Raw genomic sequence first — 15,252 nt, forward strand, 5'->3', positions numbered from 1 at the left:
ACCTACTGAACTTTGTAAGTCTAATAAATGCTTTGAAAATTAGCCTCACAGGCATACATGTGTTTTTATATAGCCAAAAATTAGATACCTTCCTACCCCATTACCCTAAGGGGGATCTTTTACTAAGCTGCGGTAGCATTTTCAGCTCGTGGTAGAAATCAGCTGGCGGTAACGTCAAGATGCCCATTATATTCCTGTGTGTGTCTCAGCGTTTACTGCCATCTGATTTCTACCTCAAGCTAAAAACGCTACTGCGGCTTAGTAAAAGACCCCCTAAGTGTCCTATTATGATGGTTCATGCATGTAGTGTGAACTAATTTCTGTGCAACTGAAAAGTTTGCTCCACATGGGAAACAGCAACTGTTTGCCAATCCCCAGAGAGATAACAAACTGATTCCTGAACTGTTCTTTATCAAGAACAATAAGTACATATAGTACATAAGTACATAAGTATTGCCATACTGGGAAAGGCCAAAGGTCCTTCGAGCCCAGCATTCTGTTTCTAGCGGCCAATCCAGGTCACAAATACCTGGCAAGATCCCAAAAATGTACAAAGCATTTTATACTGCTTATCCCAGAAATAGTGGATTTTCCCCAAGTTCATTTAATAACGGTCTATGGACTTTTCCTTTAGGAAGCCGTCCAAACCTTTTTTAAACTCCGCTAACCTAACTGCCTTTACCACATTCTCATCAAATCTGAGTATCCAACTATATTTCTAGCCTCTAGAAAATCACATAATGTAATTTTGAGAATGCCAACATAAGCAGTAAGACCAGCCTCTGTCAAACACAGTTCCATATGGAACAACCCTCTCGTGTTCTTACTGCGAAGAGAGATGCCAGGCATATATTTTATGCAGAGGAAACCAAGCTGTGGGAGATACCTTCAGCTTGTTAGTTGACTCTTACTTCCACGTAAGAGGGAATGATTGCTTTTTAGATCCTAGGGCATTTACACTCTTGCCGCCCAATATTTAAAACCATTTAACCGGCCAAGCATAGTTCCTGGACGGTTAAATGGCACTTAACTGGCTATCTGGCAGTATTCAGGTGGAGACTGCTGACTATCTCCCGCTGAATATTGTCAGATAGCACTTAATGTAGTGGTTCCCAAACCTGGTCCTGGAGGCACCCCAGCCAGTCAGGTTTTCAGGATATCCACAATCAATATTCATGAGAGAGATTTGCATGTCATGAAGGCATTGTATGCAAATTTCACTCATGAATATTCATTGCAAATATCCTAAAAACCTGACTGGCTGGGGTGCCTCCAAGCCCAGGTTTGGGAACCACTGCCTTAATGGATAACTGGTTATATTGCATGATATAACCTACTATCCACTAACATTCAGAGAATTGCCAGCTAAATTTAGTTGCCAATTTTGGCCAAAATAACAGGCCTATCTTTGGACGATTTCAACTTAACCGGCCAGCGCTAAATATTGACTTGGGGCCAGTTAAGTTGAAACAGGCCAAAAATAAACCAGATATTCAATGCTGGTCACCAGAAATGGCCCAGCATTGAATATCCCTGCTAACTCCCATGGTCTGAAAATCAGCCCCTTGGAATAAAACATACTGCACACATAAATTGGTGTCCTAACTGAAAATTTCACTAAGAAAGTCTGGTAAACAACCCATTTACTTTGTGATGAATTTGCATCTCACACCTGTGCACATTCCAGAGCCACACATTCGAGATCCCATTGTTTCTCTACTGCAGGATTTCCTAATGGACAGGTTCCCTTTATAGAATTGCCCTATAACTATGCCACAATCTTTGTGTGGCATATTTTGCTTCTGGGTTCATTAATGCTAAACTGACTATATTCTAGACCTAATCTCATGCCATATTTTGCTTGAGAGGATTTTCTTTCATTTGTGTGTGTTATATGGATTATTGAGAGCAATTTGCCAAGGGGCATTTATATGAGGAAATAGCAATTTATCAGTATTTATTGACTATCTAAAATGTACCTTCCTTTATTAGGTCTAAACTTATGGGCATTGTGGACCATTGAGCGTAATTCTATAGAAGGCCCCCAACTGAAGGCACGCAAACAGAAGACAATGGTGGTTAGAGCGCCAAAATGGGGATAAAATGGCAGGTACATGTGTAAGTGCACTTAGGCACTATTCTGTGTAGGGCACAGAGGTGCAGCCAGACCCTATGTGCTCTAATACAAGCACCAGTAGCTCCCTACTTCCAAATACAGCATCAAAGTAGAGCACAGTAAGCAATTAAACTGTTTTCTTCATTCTGTCATAATTTTGTTACCCGCTTTGAACCAGTAATTGGGAGTTGACGGACTATAAGAACCAAGTCACATCACATCAGCACAATTTTGTTACATCTCGCAAGAAACAATTATTTCAGTTTAAGAACACCTGAATAAATAACAATGATTAAAAAAATGAGATGATAATTTGCTCCTCGGGGGCTAGGTAACATCCACTTTAGGCCACAGATCATTAAATGCTTTGGATATAAACTGGCAATTACACTTGACAACAGAAATGTCCAGTAGATGTCACTGCAAGCAAAAGGATCATCCAGAAGGGGAAAATTCTTTTCTTGAGCCCTATTCTAGCGCACAAGGTATTGCATTATTAACTCCTATTATTACCTTCTCTTGGCCTCTTCGTATTGTAGGCTTAGTCTGACCTTTTCAGCTAAATTTGATCTACTTCTCATTCCAATCTGTAGTAAAGAAGGGGAAAAAAAAAGGTTGTGCATCACTTTTTCAGGGTTTTAAACAAAAAGCAATCAGTTTTCAACATCTAGAAATCTGTGTTCGCACAGACTATACTGCTAATTTAAAACAGTAGTTCATAATAGGTTGAAATTTTATTTGTTAGGTGAAGTATTATAGACAGGTTTAAGAATGCTAAGTAAATTTCACTCTCTCTGTACACACACAAAACGTACACACACACACACACACATACATGCACAAATAGTATTGGGCTAGAGAGATTTTCAACCTAATACTATCCATATAATATTTGAAAACATACAGATAGCGAACTTATGATTTTGCTGGCATCTGGTAGACATATAACCTTGTCTGAATATCGGCCTGACAGTGCATGTATGGATAGATAGATAGATAGATAGATAGATAGATAGATAGATAGATAGATAGATAGATAGATAGATAGATAAATAGATAGATACAAACACATGGAATGGGGTTAAAACTATTTTATAGCAGTTGGTGGGTAGTTTTCTTGCAGCTTCAATAATGTAGGAGGAAGGAACTAGCGTTCGGTAATGTTTATCCCCTCTGAGCGTTCTTTTTTTTTTTCTTTCTGTCCTTCTCCTCCATCATCTTTACTTTTCCCTCTCCTTTTCTCTATATTAAAGTCATCTTCTATCTCAGCTATAGATGGGGTTGGGGGGAGGGGTGGTGGCAGGCATCCTGCCCAGCTGTATCTATCTCTTTAGCTACAGTGACAAGAATCATGAGGTTCTTTGCCATTATTGCTGTACCTCTTCTCTTTTAGATAGGAAGAAGTGGGGGAAATTTGGAATTAAATAATTCCTCTTGAGCAGCAATATAATATGTAGAACAAGGCTTGACAAAACCTAGATCCCACATCGCCATGGTGACAAAGCAATGGGAGCTGGTGGCTAGGGCTCAGAGTTCCTGGGCAGCAGTGCAATAATATAAGGGCGGCACACAGGATGGCACACATGGGGGCTGCACTAAAATGTTACTGCCAGCTGCCTCTAGCATCAGCACCCTTCTCCTACCCGTCTGGCACCTCTAAATCTCCTGCTCTGCCTGTCCTTGACTGGCTCTGCTTGCTGGCACCATGCAGGAGCTGAAAGCAGAAAGCAAGTACTTCTGGTACTGTATAAGAAACAGAATATGCTTGCTTTCAGCTCCTGTGAGGTGCCAGCAGATAGAGCCAGTCAAGGACAGACAGAGCAGCAGCAGTGAAAACACAAGCTCCTTCCACTCTGCAGAGGACTTAGAGGTGCTGGCCAGGTAGGAGACAAAGAACCGCCAAGATGGCCCAATTTCTGAAAGGGCGATTTTGGGACACATCTCTGCCCGTCCCTATCCCTCTCAATCTCCTAGCTACACCTCTTCCCACACATCTAATCTGTAGCCCCAACAAATCGCCAACCTCCTTTGACAGCAGGTGACACTTTAATAAAGCATCATCTTCTGCTGCTGTGAGACCAGACTCATGATAACAGCAGTTAGATTTTGCAGCTCTTATTGTGAGACTGGTCCCACAGTTAGGATAACCGAAAGTGGTGAACTGGATAAGAAACTGGTTGACCGACAGGTGGCAGAGGGTAGTGGTAAATGGAATCTGCTCAGAGGAAAGGAAGGTGAGCAGTGTAGGTGCTGGGGCCTATTCTGTTTAATATATTTGTGAGAGATATTGCTGACGGGTTGGAAGGAAAGGTTTGCCTTATGACACGAAGATAGCCAATAGAGTGGATACCTTGAAGGGAGTAAAAACGATGAGAAGGGATCTCCAAAAGTTAGAAGAATGGTCGAGGGTCTGGCAGTTAAAATTTATTAACAAAATTCCACCAGAATAAATAAATATATGTTTTTTTAATTTTTTTTTGTTTATGCAGTGCTCAGAACTTGCTCAAGTGCCTCATACCATAAAAAATGGTTTTGGCCCGTAGCAACCCACCATCATCGCACCAAACCTGCCTGCCTCCTTAGATGTCAATATATATATATATATATATATATATATATATATATATATATATATATATAGTCTTCTTATTTTGTTAAGGTATAGAGTAGGAGCACTTATCTGTAGGCATTCTGATGGTTGCTGAATGATTATATTTTCTTCTGGTGGATCGCGGACCTTCACCCGTGTGTTCAAGTGTTGTGAAGTTAAAAAAAGACATTGCAGTGGCAATGTCTCAACTTTATAGACATGTCAGTAAACCCCATCAAAGAGATTAGAACACCATTAAAAGAGTTATGCAGTACCTTAAACGTACTCGAGACTTAAGTCTAAAAACGTCGGCAAAAGAGGATCTTGAGCTCAAAGGATATGTCACTTCTGATTGGGCTGGCGATGCCAGCGACCGTAAGTCAACAAGTGGCTACTTGTTTAAGTTTTGTGACAGTCTGATCTCATGGTCCAGTAAAAGTCAATTGACAGTTGCACTGTCATCAACAGAAGTGGAATACATTTCAGCGGCCTATGCAAGCCAAGAAGTTGTTTGGCTGTGTCAGTTGCTCAGCCAACAATCTTATTTGAGGCAATCAAGGATGTATAAAACTGGCAAACAGTGAAAAAAACAATTCCAGAACCAAGCATATTGATGTCAAGCATCACTATCTCCGTGACCCAGTGGAACAAGATGTGATTGTGTTTGAATACTGTGAGACTGATGTTATGACTAAGCGAATACCAATACTTCCTGTCTTTGGATAGCATGAAGATACAGGAAGTTCCCCCCCCTGCTATGAGTGAGCCTGTTAGGGAGAGAAACCTAGAAGGAAAACACGTGCTCTGAAATCTCCATTTTGTTATATTCACTTGTACATAAGTAATGCCACACTGGGAAAAGACCAAGGGTCCATTGAGCCCAGCATCCTGTCCACGACAGCAGCCAATCCAGGCCAAGGGCACCTGGCGAGCTTCCCAAACGTACAAACATTCTATACATGTTATTCCTGGAATTGTGGATTTTTCCCAAGTCCATTTAGTAGTGGTTTATGGACTTGTTCTTTAGGAAACCGTCTAACCCCTTTTTAAACTCTGCTAAGCTAACCGCATTCACCACGTTCTCCGGCAACGAATTCCAGAGTTTAATTATGTGCTGGGTGAAGAAAAACTTTCTCTGATTTGTTTTAAATTTACTACACTGAAGTTTCATCACATGCCCCCTAGTCCTAGTATTTTTGGAAAGCGTGAACAGACGCTTCACATCCACCTGTTCCACTCCACTCATTATTTTATATACCTCTATCATGTCTCCCCTCAGCCGTCTCTTCTCCAAGCTGAAAAGCCCTAGCCTCCTTAGTCTTTCTTCATAGGGAAGTCGTCCCATCCCCGCTATCGTTTTAGTCGCCCTTCGCTGCACCTTTTCCAATTCTACTATATCTTTCTTGAGATGCAGCAACCAGACTTGAACACAATACTCAAGGTGCAGTCGCACCATGGAGCGATATAACAGCATTATAACATCCTCACACCTGTTTTCCATACCTTTCCTAATAATACCCAACATTCTATTCGCTTTCCTAGCCGCAGCAGCACACTGAGCAGAAGGTTTAAGTGTATTATCGATGACGACACCCAGATCCCTTTCTTGGTCCGTAACTCCTAATGTGGAACCTTGCATGACGTAGCTATAATTCGGGTTCTTTTATCCCACATGCATCACCTTGCACTTGCTCACATTAAACGTCATCTGCCATTTAGCCACCCAGTCTCCCTGTCTCGTAAGGTCCTTCTGTAATTTTTCACAATCCTGTTGCAAGTTAACGACTTTGAATTTGTGTCATCAGCAAATTTTATTACCTCACTAGTTACTCCCATCTCTAAATCATTTATAAATATGTTAAAAAGCAGTGGTCCTAGCACAGACCCCTGAGGAACCCCACTAACTACCCTTCTCCATTGTGAATACTGCCCATTTAAACCCACTCTCTGTTTCCTATCCTTCAACCAGTTTTTAATCCACAATAGGACACTGTTAATTGTTCCTATCAATAGAAATCAAACAAAATAAAACATGGAAAAGAAAATAAGATGATACCTTTTTTATTGAACATAACTTAATACATTTCTTGATTGGCTTTCGAAGGTTGCTCTGCTCTTCTCTTCCCCACCCCCACCACTGGCTGCTTTAAGAATTCCTGGGCTCCTATTACCACATGTTGCTCATCACTCAGCTGGACAACAAACAAGGACTTTGTAAGTTAACTTATGATTCAGATCTGTTATCTTGTTGCAAATTTCTCCTGTAAAGATTCTTAAGCTACCTCTCGCTTGTAACATGATTACATTACCTGTATTGTAAATAAACCCTTTTGAAGCTAAATATATGGTATTTTCTGTTCTGAGCACATGCTTTTAAGCCTTGCGGTGCAGGTTAATTTAATTCAACAAATATAATATTTAATTCCCCCTTATTCTTGCAATTGCAAAACTTATTACCTTATAGGTAATTGGTGGAGAACAGAACAGTAGAATCAAAAATATAATTTTCCCATATTTATTACATACATGCCGCGACCACATGCTCTGAGTAATTCCCTCTATTCTTAAATATCATATTAGAACTGTAACATTAATTGTAACCTTCAAAAGCTAATCAAGAAATGTATTAAGTTACCGTATTTTTCGGACTATAAGACGCACCGGACCATAAGACGCACCTAGGTTTTAGAGGAGGGAAATAGGAAAAAAATTTTTTTTTCCTTTTTCCCTCCTCTAAAACCTAGGTGCTCCGGTGCGTCTTGTCCGAGTTCGGGATCGCCCTCCCCTACTTACGTCACGCGATGTTCCCTGGTGGTCTAGTGACGTCGGGGCAGGAAAGAGCCCCCTCTTTCCTGCCCAGCGCGCTGCTCTCCGTCCTCCTGAATGCTGCCTGACGGTCTCGGCGAGATTCAAAATGGCCGCCGAGAATTGAAGTCTCGGCGGCCATTTTGAATCTCGCCGAGACCGTCAGGCAGCATTCAGGAGGACGGAGAGCAGCGCACTGGCCAGGAAAGAGGGGGCTCTTTCCTGCCCCGACGTCACTAGACCACCAGGGAACATCGCGTGACGTAAGTAGGGGAGGGCGATCCCGAACTCGCTACCTTCGGACTATAAGACGCACCCCCATTTTCCTCCCAAATTTTGGGGGAAAAAAGTGCGTCTTATAGTCCGAAAAATACGGTATGTCCAATAAAAAAGGTATCATCTTATTTTCTTTTCCATGTTTTATTTTGTTTGATTTCAGAGGCATCACCACCAGTATAAGGTGTGATATAGCCCTGGAACTTGCTAGTACACTACTGACAAAGCAGATCTGTAACAGCTTCAACAACATTGTAAACCAACCTCAAGGAACAACATTATAATACAACTGCTCAGCAAGAGCATCATAGAATAATCTTAAATAGCATTATTATAGAACATTCGTAGAGCAGTATCCATGCACAGTATTATTGTACAGCTTATATTTTCATATTATAGAGCTCCTAGCCCTAACCAGACTGAGGGACCCCTTCCAGGGATTTCGAACAGAAAGGCTGGGAGCCTCTCTCAGTTGCTAGATAAGAAAAGATCTGGATTAAGCAAAGTCTTCCCAGGTGGGTCCTGGCTTGGTCTTGCAGGTCTCAAGGAAATTAGCTGGTAAGAAGCCTAATATTTTTTGCTGACCATTATTTAATTCATTCAATCAAGAGATTGGATATAGCCTATGCACAAAGACCATTTGGCATTGGAAGTTTTCTGTTAATACAGGTCAGTGTCTTTCTTGGTACGCTTACACATAGCTATTTAGCCTATTCTGCAATCCTCTATATCTCTTATGATCATTTACATATATTTTAGCACTCTCTTATGCTCTAATATTGTTTTATCATATTGTATTTATCATTGACTCACACAATTGGTAGTATTTTATGTCAATAACACATATTGTTTCACTTGTTAAATACTTTATGCTTGTTTACTGTTTCATTTTTGATTTTATTGTTTAATAAATATATTATTGTGTAACTCTTCATACTATGTATATACATATAATTTGTTTTTAACATAAATATAGTTTTATACACATTTTTATTACTGTGTTTTATTACACTGATGTTATTACATTGTCAACTATTTATATATTATTTTACTTTATAATTTTTGTATACATGTTTTTACATATCATTTTATTGGCATTCTTATACATATATATTCTTTTGTGGACTCATGATGCAGGCCTAGCAGCCAACACACAACGTTTGTGTCAAGTCTGTCCAATAAACCATTTTTCCCAAGTACACTGTTCTTTGGTATCCGTGGTCAACCTCACACTCTCTCTCTTCAAGCTAACTGATTTTACCATATTCTCTGGCAATGAAATCCAGAGTTTAATTACAAGTTGAGTGAAGAAATATTTTCTCCAGTTTGTTTTAAAATTACTACTTAGTAGCTTCATTGCATGTGCCCTAGTCCTAGTATTTTTGGAAACAGTAAACAAGCAATTCACCTCTACTCGTTCCACTCCACTCAGTATTTTATAGGCCTCTATCATATCTCCCCTCAGCCATCTCCTCTCCATGCTGAAGAGTGCTAGCCACTTTAGTCTTTCCTCACAGGGAAGTTGTCCCTTCCCCTTTATCATTTTCATCTCTCTTCTCCGTACCTTTTCTAATTCCTCTATATCATTTTTTAGATATGGTGACCAGAATTGCACATAGTATTCGAGGTGTGGTTGTATCATGGAGTGATACAAAGGCATTATAACATTCTAATTTTTGTTTTCCATTCCTTTCCTAATAATTCCTAACATTCTATTTATTTTCTTAGCTGCCGCTGTACACTGAGCAAGGGTTTTAACGTATCATTAACGATGACATGTAGATCATTTTCCTGTGTGATGATTCCTAATGTGGAACCTTACATCACGTAGCTATAGTTTGGGTTCTTCTTTCTCATATGCATCACTTTGCACTTGCTCACATTAAATGTCATCTGCCATTTGGATGCCCAGTCTCCCAGTTTCGTAAGGTCCTCTTGTAATTTTTCACAACTTTGAATAACTTTGTGTCATCAGCAAATTTAATTACCTCACTAGTTATTCCCATCTCTAGATCATTTATAAATATGTTAAAAAGTGGTCTCAGCACAAACTTTTGATGGACTTCAAATTTACATGCATGGTTATAGAATTCAGGGAAGCCGCGACTAAATTAGGTGTGGGTATTTACACCACGTTTTCAGTGGTGTAAATGGCCATGCCTAAATGTAGGTGCGGTTTATAGAACAGAGCTAAGCACTGTTTTTAGATGTACCTATATATAAGACGCCATTTACAGAATCTTGCCCTAACTGCCTAAATATTTATCACCATTGTACAGGTGCTATGTATGGCCAGTAAAGTTCTACAAAAATGATAAATCAAATGAATACTTGTATACCGCTAATATCCTCTTTCCAGGGTTCAATGCGGTTTACATTCTAGGCGAGACAAAAGCCGATAATATTAGTGTGAGGTATGAGAACAATTAACATAGTAACCTAACATAGTAAATGACGATTAGAGAACACTGGTGTAATGCTTGACACCAAAAACACTATAGGGAAGGATAATAGATGATACTAGGAGGCAGAAGTCAATGGATTGTTATGAAGCAGTCTTTGGGAAGAGAAATGTTTTTAGTCTCCTTCCTGAAGCTAAGGTAGCTGTTTTCTGTTCTGATGGCAATAGGTAAAGAGTTTCATATTTTAACTCCAAGTACAGGGAGTAGAGAGCTGAAAATCTTCTGATTTCGAATTGTCTTTTAAACGTTTGGTCTTTCAGTCTGTTAAACTGGACCAAACTTAGCAAAGTGGCCTTAGCAATTCAGAGGTGAAACCCTGTAAGGTTTGAAAAACTAAACAAGCAGCTTTGAACCCAAGTCTTTCTGCTATGGGAAACCAGTGCAGTTTGTTAAGATGAATTGAAACACTAGTATATCTATTCAATCTGTATATCAGTCTAGCAGCTGTATTCTGTATGATTTGCAGTTTTTTCTGATATCGACACTTAATACCAAGAAATAGAACATTACAGTAATCCAAGTGAGGTAGGACTATCATTTGGACTGGTAGTGCAAAAGTCTTTTGGTCGAAAAATGATCTGACTAGATGTAGCTGTGTCATTGTTTTCTTCCATAGCTGGTTAATATGGGAAGAGAGGGTGAGTAAAGATTCAAGCAAGACCCGTGGTACTCTGGTTTCAGACTTGACTGTAAAGCTTTGACCACTGGACAAAGATATTGATGATGGGACCTCAACTCCCTGATTTCGGAACCACAGGACCTTGGTTTTTTGTGCATTCAATTTCAGTTTATTGGTCAGAGCCCAGGTGCTAACAGCAGTCATTCGCTACAGACCGAGTTGTATCTTTGTTTGATGCTGTCACTGGTAAGAGAAGCAGGATGTCATCTGCATTGGATAATAGTAGTTCATTAAGACCCAGGTGTATTGAGGCAAAGGATGACATAAACAGATTGAACAGGATAGGTGAGAGGGGAGATCCCTGCGGGATCCTGCAGTTTGGAGACCAGTAGTTGGAAAGTTGGTTGTTTTGCTTAACAGAATGGCTTTATTTTGAAAGGAATTCACTGAACCATTTGATCACAGTCCCTGTTATTCCTATGTAGTCCGGGCAATCAAGTAACAATGCATGGTCAACCGCATCGAACGCTGCCGATTCAAATTGAAGAAGAATTACTTGGTCGCCTTTGTATAGGTGTTGTCTGAGATATGTGTAATATTTGTGACCAGTGTAATATAGAAAAAAAGCATTATTATTATTGCTCCAAATAGAAGGCAATAGACAGCACTCTTGCAATCCAAAGTATAACAACAAACTGACTGATTACGCTGGAAATCTGACATAACTTTAAGCAGGGATATCTACAGAGCAACTTGAATTAGTTCAAGTTGGATTCATCAATAAGACTTGGAGCCTACCACAAGGCCTGAGGCACAAATCCCCTGTGGGAGTGTTCAGGCATACACTGCCTGGTGAAATGGGAAGATACCTACTGGACCTGAATGTAACTCACCCTGAGCTATGCATGAAAAGAGGTATGAGCTAAATCCTAAATACAAAATGAAGGAAAAATAAAAGGCTGAGCAGCTGCTGGTAAGGTAGTGCATAGAAACTGCAATGCATGACCACACAGCTTTCCAAGAAACTTTGCAGAGTTCCCCTGTGCTGGCGCTGGAGTCATATGACATAGGAGAGCAGCTCTTTTGTATCCACATGTTAACTTTTACAGCTTCTAAGAGGCCCCTTTTACTAAAGGGCATTAGAATCTGAGTTTAGCACATCTTAACTCAGGACTTTTCTGTATGCTAAACCCAGATTCAATGCAGCACCATTTAAGGCATTTTTGAACCTTTTTTTTTTCCCCAGGTCGTGTGCTAATGTTTGCATTAGTACGCTTTACCTACATTGGAGGAGTAGCGTAATGGTTAGTGCAGTGGCCTGAGAATTAGGGGAATTGGGCTTGACTTCCATTGCAGCTCCTTGTGACCCTGAGCAAGTTATTTAAGCCTCCACTACCCCTGGTACAAAAATACTACCTGTATGTAATACGTAAAATGCTTTGATTGTAACCCATAGAAATGCAGTATATCAAATCCCATCCCTCCTTTCCTTACCTGTAAAAGGTTAAGGCAAGAGCACTTAGGAAATGCCAAGTGCTCCCACATTAACAGCGTTAGTCAGTTAACGCATGCCGACCCGAACGCGCTAGCTGGTTAACGCTTTCAAGCCTATTTATCCACCCAAGAAACTCATTCCCCCAAATATTTTTTTTTTAAATAGCTAACATGCAATCATGGACATTATCCTTTCAAAGATGGCCTGGGGTCATAAAAGTCCAGATGCTGGGTCATCTCAGTTTGTTTGTTTGTTTAAGATATGGGTTAAGGTAGGGTTGTGGGGAGGGGGGGATCTTGAATACAACCGTTAATCTTGAATGGAAACTAGGGTAGTGAGGTGGGAGGGTAGGGGGAGGTTTCTCACAAAACAAAAAAGGGATCATGTGCTATCCAGTTTTTGTTGTAAGATGTTTTTGCTTATTATTCTGCTATGCATGCTCACTGTCATGTAACCGTTTGATGTCTTTCTCTAGACATGTTATTTAGTTGTTCGAAGTGGAGGGTTTTTTGGATCCTGAATAAAAAACGTTAAACCTTAAAAAAATAGCTAACATGCAAGTTAGTGCATGCTAACAGGCAAAATACTGTAAAACACTTTAAACGTGTTTTGCAATAGCCTTTTTTTCACGCACTAAAGTGTTCTTTTACTAAGGTGTGCTAATGGATTTTGCGCACGCTAACGGGTGTCTTATCATTTAGTGTGCGCTAAGTCTGCTAGCGCACATTAGTAAAAGGGCCCCAATGAGTGCGTTTGAGTTTAATGCCCTTTAGTAAAAGGGCCCCTAAATTACGCATTCTCTATCACAATCTAGTGATTTGAAACAATATAGGAAATATCAATGACATTTCTCTGTTTTCTAAATGAAACAAAAAAATAAATAAAATTGTGTTTCACATTGTCATTGTACGTACAAAGTGAAATGTATGCAAAAATAAAAAAAAAAAACATTATATGAAATGAAATCAAAGGAAACCAAAATGAACCAAAATCTTTTTTTTTTTTTGCAGGCACTCCTCTGTCATAATGTAAATTAAAAAAATACAAGGGACTTACATCACCAGAAATATCTGTTTGTGACCCTGCATCCAGCGTTTGTCTGGAGAGCGAGAAATGTAAATTCGTAGGGCTGGACCTTAAATCTGGATCAGAACTGCCCATGCTGTGGTCAAGATGGAAGCGCTCCTTCAATTTAGCAAGACTCTAACCAGAGAACAAAAAAACATTACACCATTATTTTTGTTTAACCTATGAATTTTCCCCCTATACAAACTGAATTCAGCCATGTATCAGTTCAGCATTTATCCTCCTTAGGTATGTATCTTAAATAGTTTGTTCCTACATTGGAAACCATACATAGAGATATACTAAGGAATCAGAAATCATTTCTAAGCAAAATACAGTACATGTGCATGAGCTTCCTAAGGCACAAGCTAGGCAACCACCTAAATGACCAGATTCTATATATGGCGCTTAAAAATCTGCGCGGAAAACATTTCCGCCTAAACATATTCTATAAGCGGTGCCTAGATTTAGGCACGCTATACAGAATATGCTTAGTCGATATTTTAGCGCCTAAAACTACATGTATCCGTTTACACCAACGAAAACATGACGTAAATCCTGGTGCATAGATTTAGGCACAGAGGGCCATATTCTATAACAATGACATAAAATGTCCATTTCCCCACCCATGACCACACTCCTTTTTGCCTGTACCCATTCAAATTTAGGCGCAGTGCGTTACAAAATACGCTTAGGGAGTTGTGCGTGTAAATTCCAATTATTGCCAATTAGTACTCATTATTGCTTAAGTGCTGTTAACAACACTGATTGGCTTGTTAAGCCAATTAAGTTACGCGTGTTGATATAGAATATGCTTGGATTTCGGCGCGGAACACTAAGCATGCTATATAGAATCCGGGGGAAAGTGTACAGCAGGGGTCCTCAACCTATTTCTCTCAGGACACATCTAGCCAGTCAGGTTTTCAGGATATCCACAATGAGTATAAAATCTGTTTTACTCTTTTGGAATCTTGCCAGGTGCTTGTGACCTGGATTGGCCACTGTTGAAAACAGGATATCGAGCTTGATGGACCTTTGGTCTGTCCCAGTATGGTGATGCTTATCTACTTATGTAATATGCATGAGATAGATTTTCACAGAATGAAGGTAGTATATGCAAATTTATATTATGCATATTAGTTGTAGATATCTTGAAAACCTGACCGGCTGGCAGTGTCCCAAGGACTGGGTTAGAATCCCTGGTGTAGAGGTATATTTTAATGGCTATCCCTGAGCAACCTTATCACTACATAGAGCCAGCCAGCTAATGTGTTATTGCAAGGGAACCTGGCCGTGACTTGGGAAGGGCAATCGGCTGCTCAAATACCTAACAGAAGCTGAATGAAGTAATAAATCTGCAATGATAATAGAAGTAGCGAAGTCATCTTCAAATCTTCATGTGCTGGAGTTCCAAAGTCAGTATTTTCTTTTTAATCCCAGTCTGCTGATGATAGAAAAAAATACCTGATACCTGAAAAACAGATCTCCATCGTAATTATACCTGCATGAGATCCTGTTTCTCCTTTTCTCCAGAGCTAATAGCCTTCCTGATAGATTTCAGCTCACTGAGAATGGCTTTGGCCTCATTGAGTTCATACCCACTCTGGCCTCCAGACATTTTTTGGTCAATTCTGTTAGAATAGAGCAAAAAGAAGAAATATTTTTCATTTTCATTGTTTAGGAAAGAAATGCAGTACATGCCAGAAAACCAAACTATGTGCTAGAATAAATATTGGTGATATGACCCATCCTGTCCTATCTGGTGCTCCTTTTTTCACCATTGAAAATGTACAATACTTCAGGAAATATACTTCATAAACATAC

At 39.8% G+C, this 15,252-nt stretch overlaps 1 protein-coding gene across 1 annotated transcript in view; it reads right to left on the reverse strand.

The window, feature by feature from the left end:
- WWC2 (WW and C2 domain containing 2) overlaps nt 1-15,252 on the reverse strand; it is a 306,912-nt gene that overhangs the window by 120,207 nt on the left and 171,453 nt on the right. The window contains exons 6-8 of the mRNA XM_030191517.1: nt 14,930-15,059; nt 13,420-13,566; nt 2,630-2,703 (exon numbers count right to left, since the gene is read on the reverse strand). Of these exons, the coding sequence (XP_030047377.1) occupies nt 2,630-2,703; nt 13,420-13,566; nt 14,930-15,059 (351 nt within the window). The remainder of the gene's footprint in view (nt 1-2,629; nt 2,704-13,419; nt 13,567-14,929; nt 15,060-15,252) is intronic.

This window comes from Microcaecilia unicolor, chromosome 2, assembly GCF_901765095.1.
Source record: "Microcaecilia unicolor chromosome 2, aMicUni1.1, whole genome shotgun sequence".
Classification (NCBI taxonomy): Eukaryota; Metazoa; Chordata; class Amphibia; order Gymnophiona; family Siphonopidae; genus Microcaecilia; species Microcaecilia unicolor.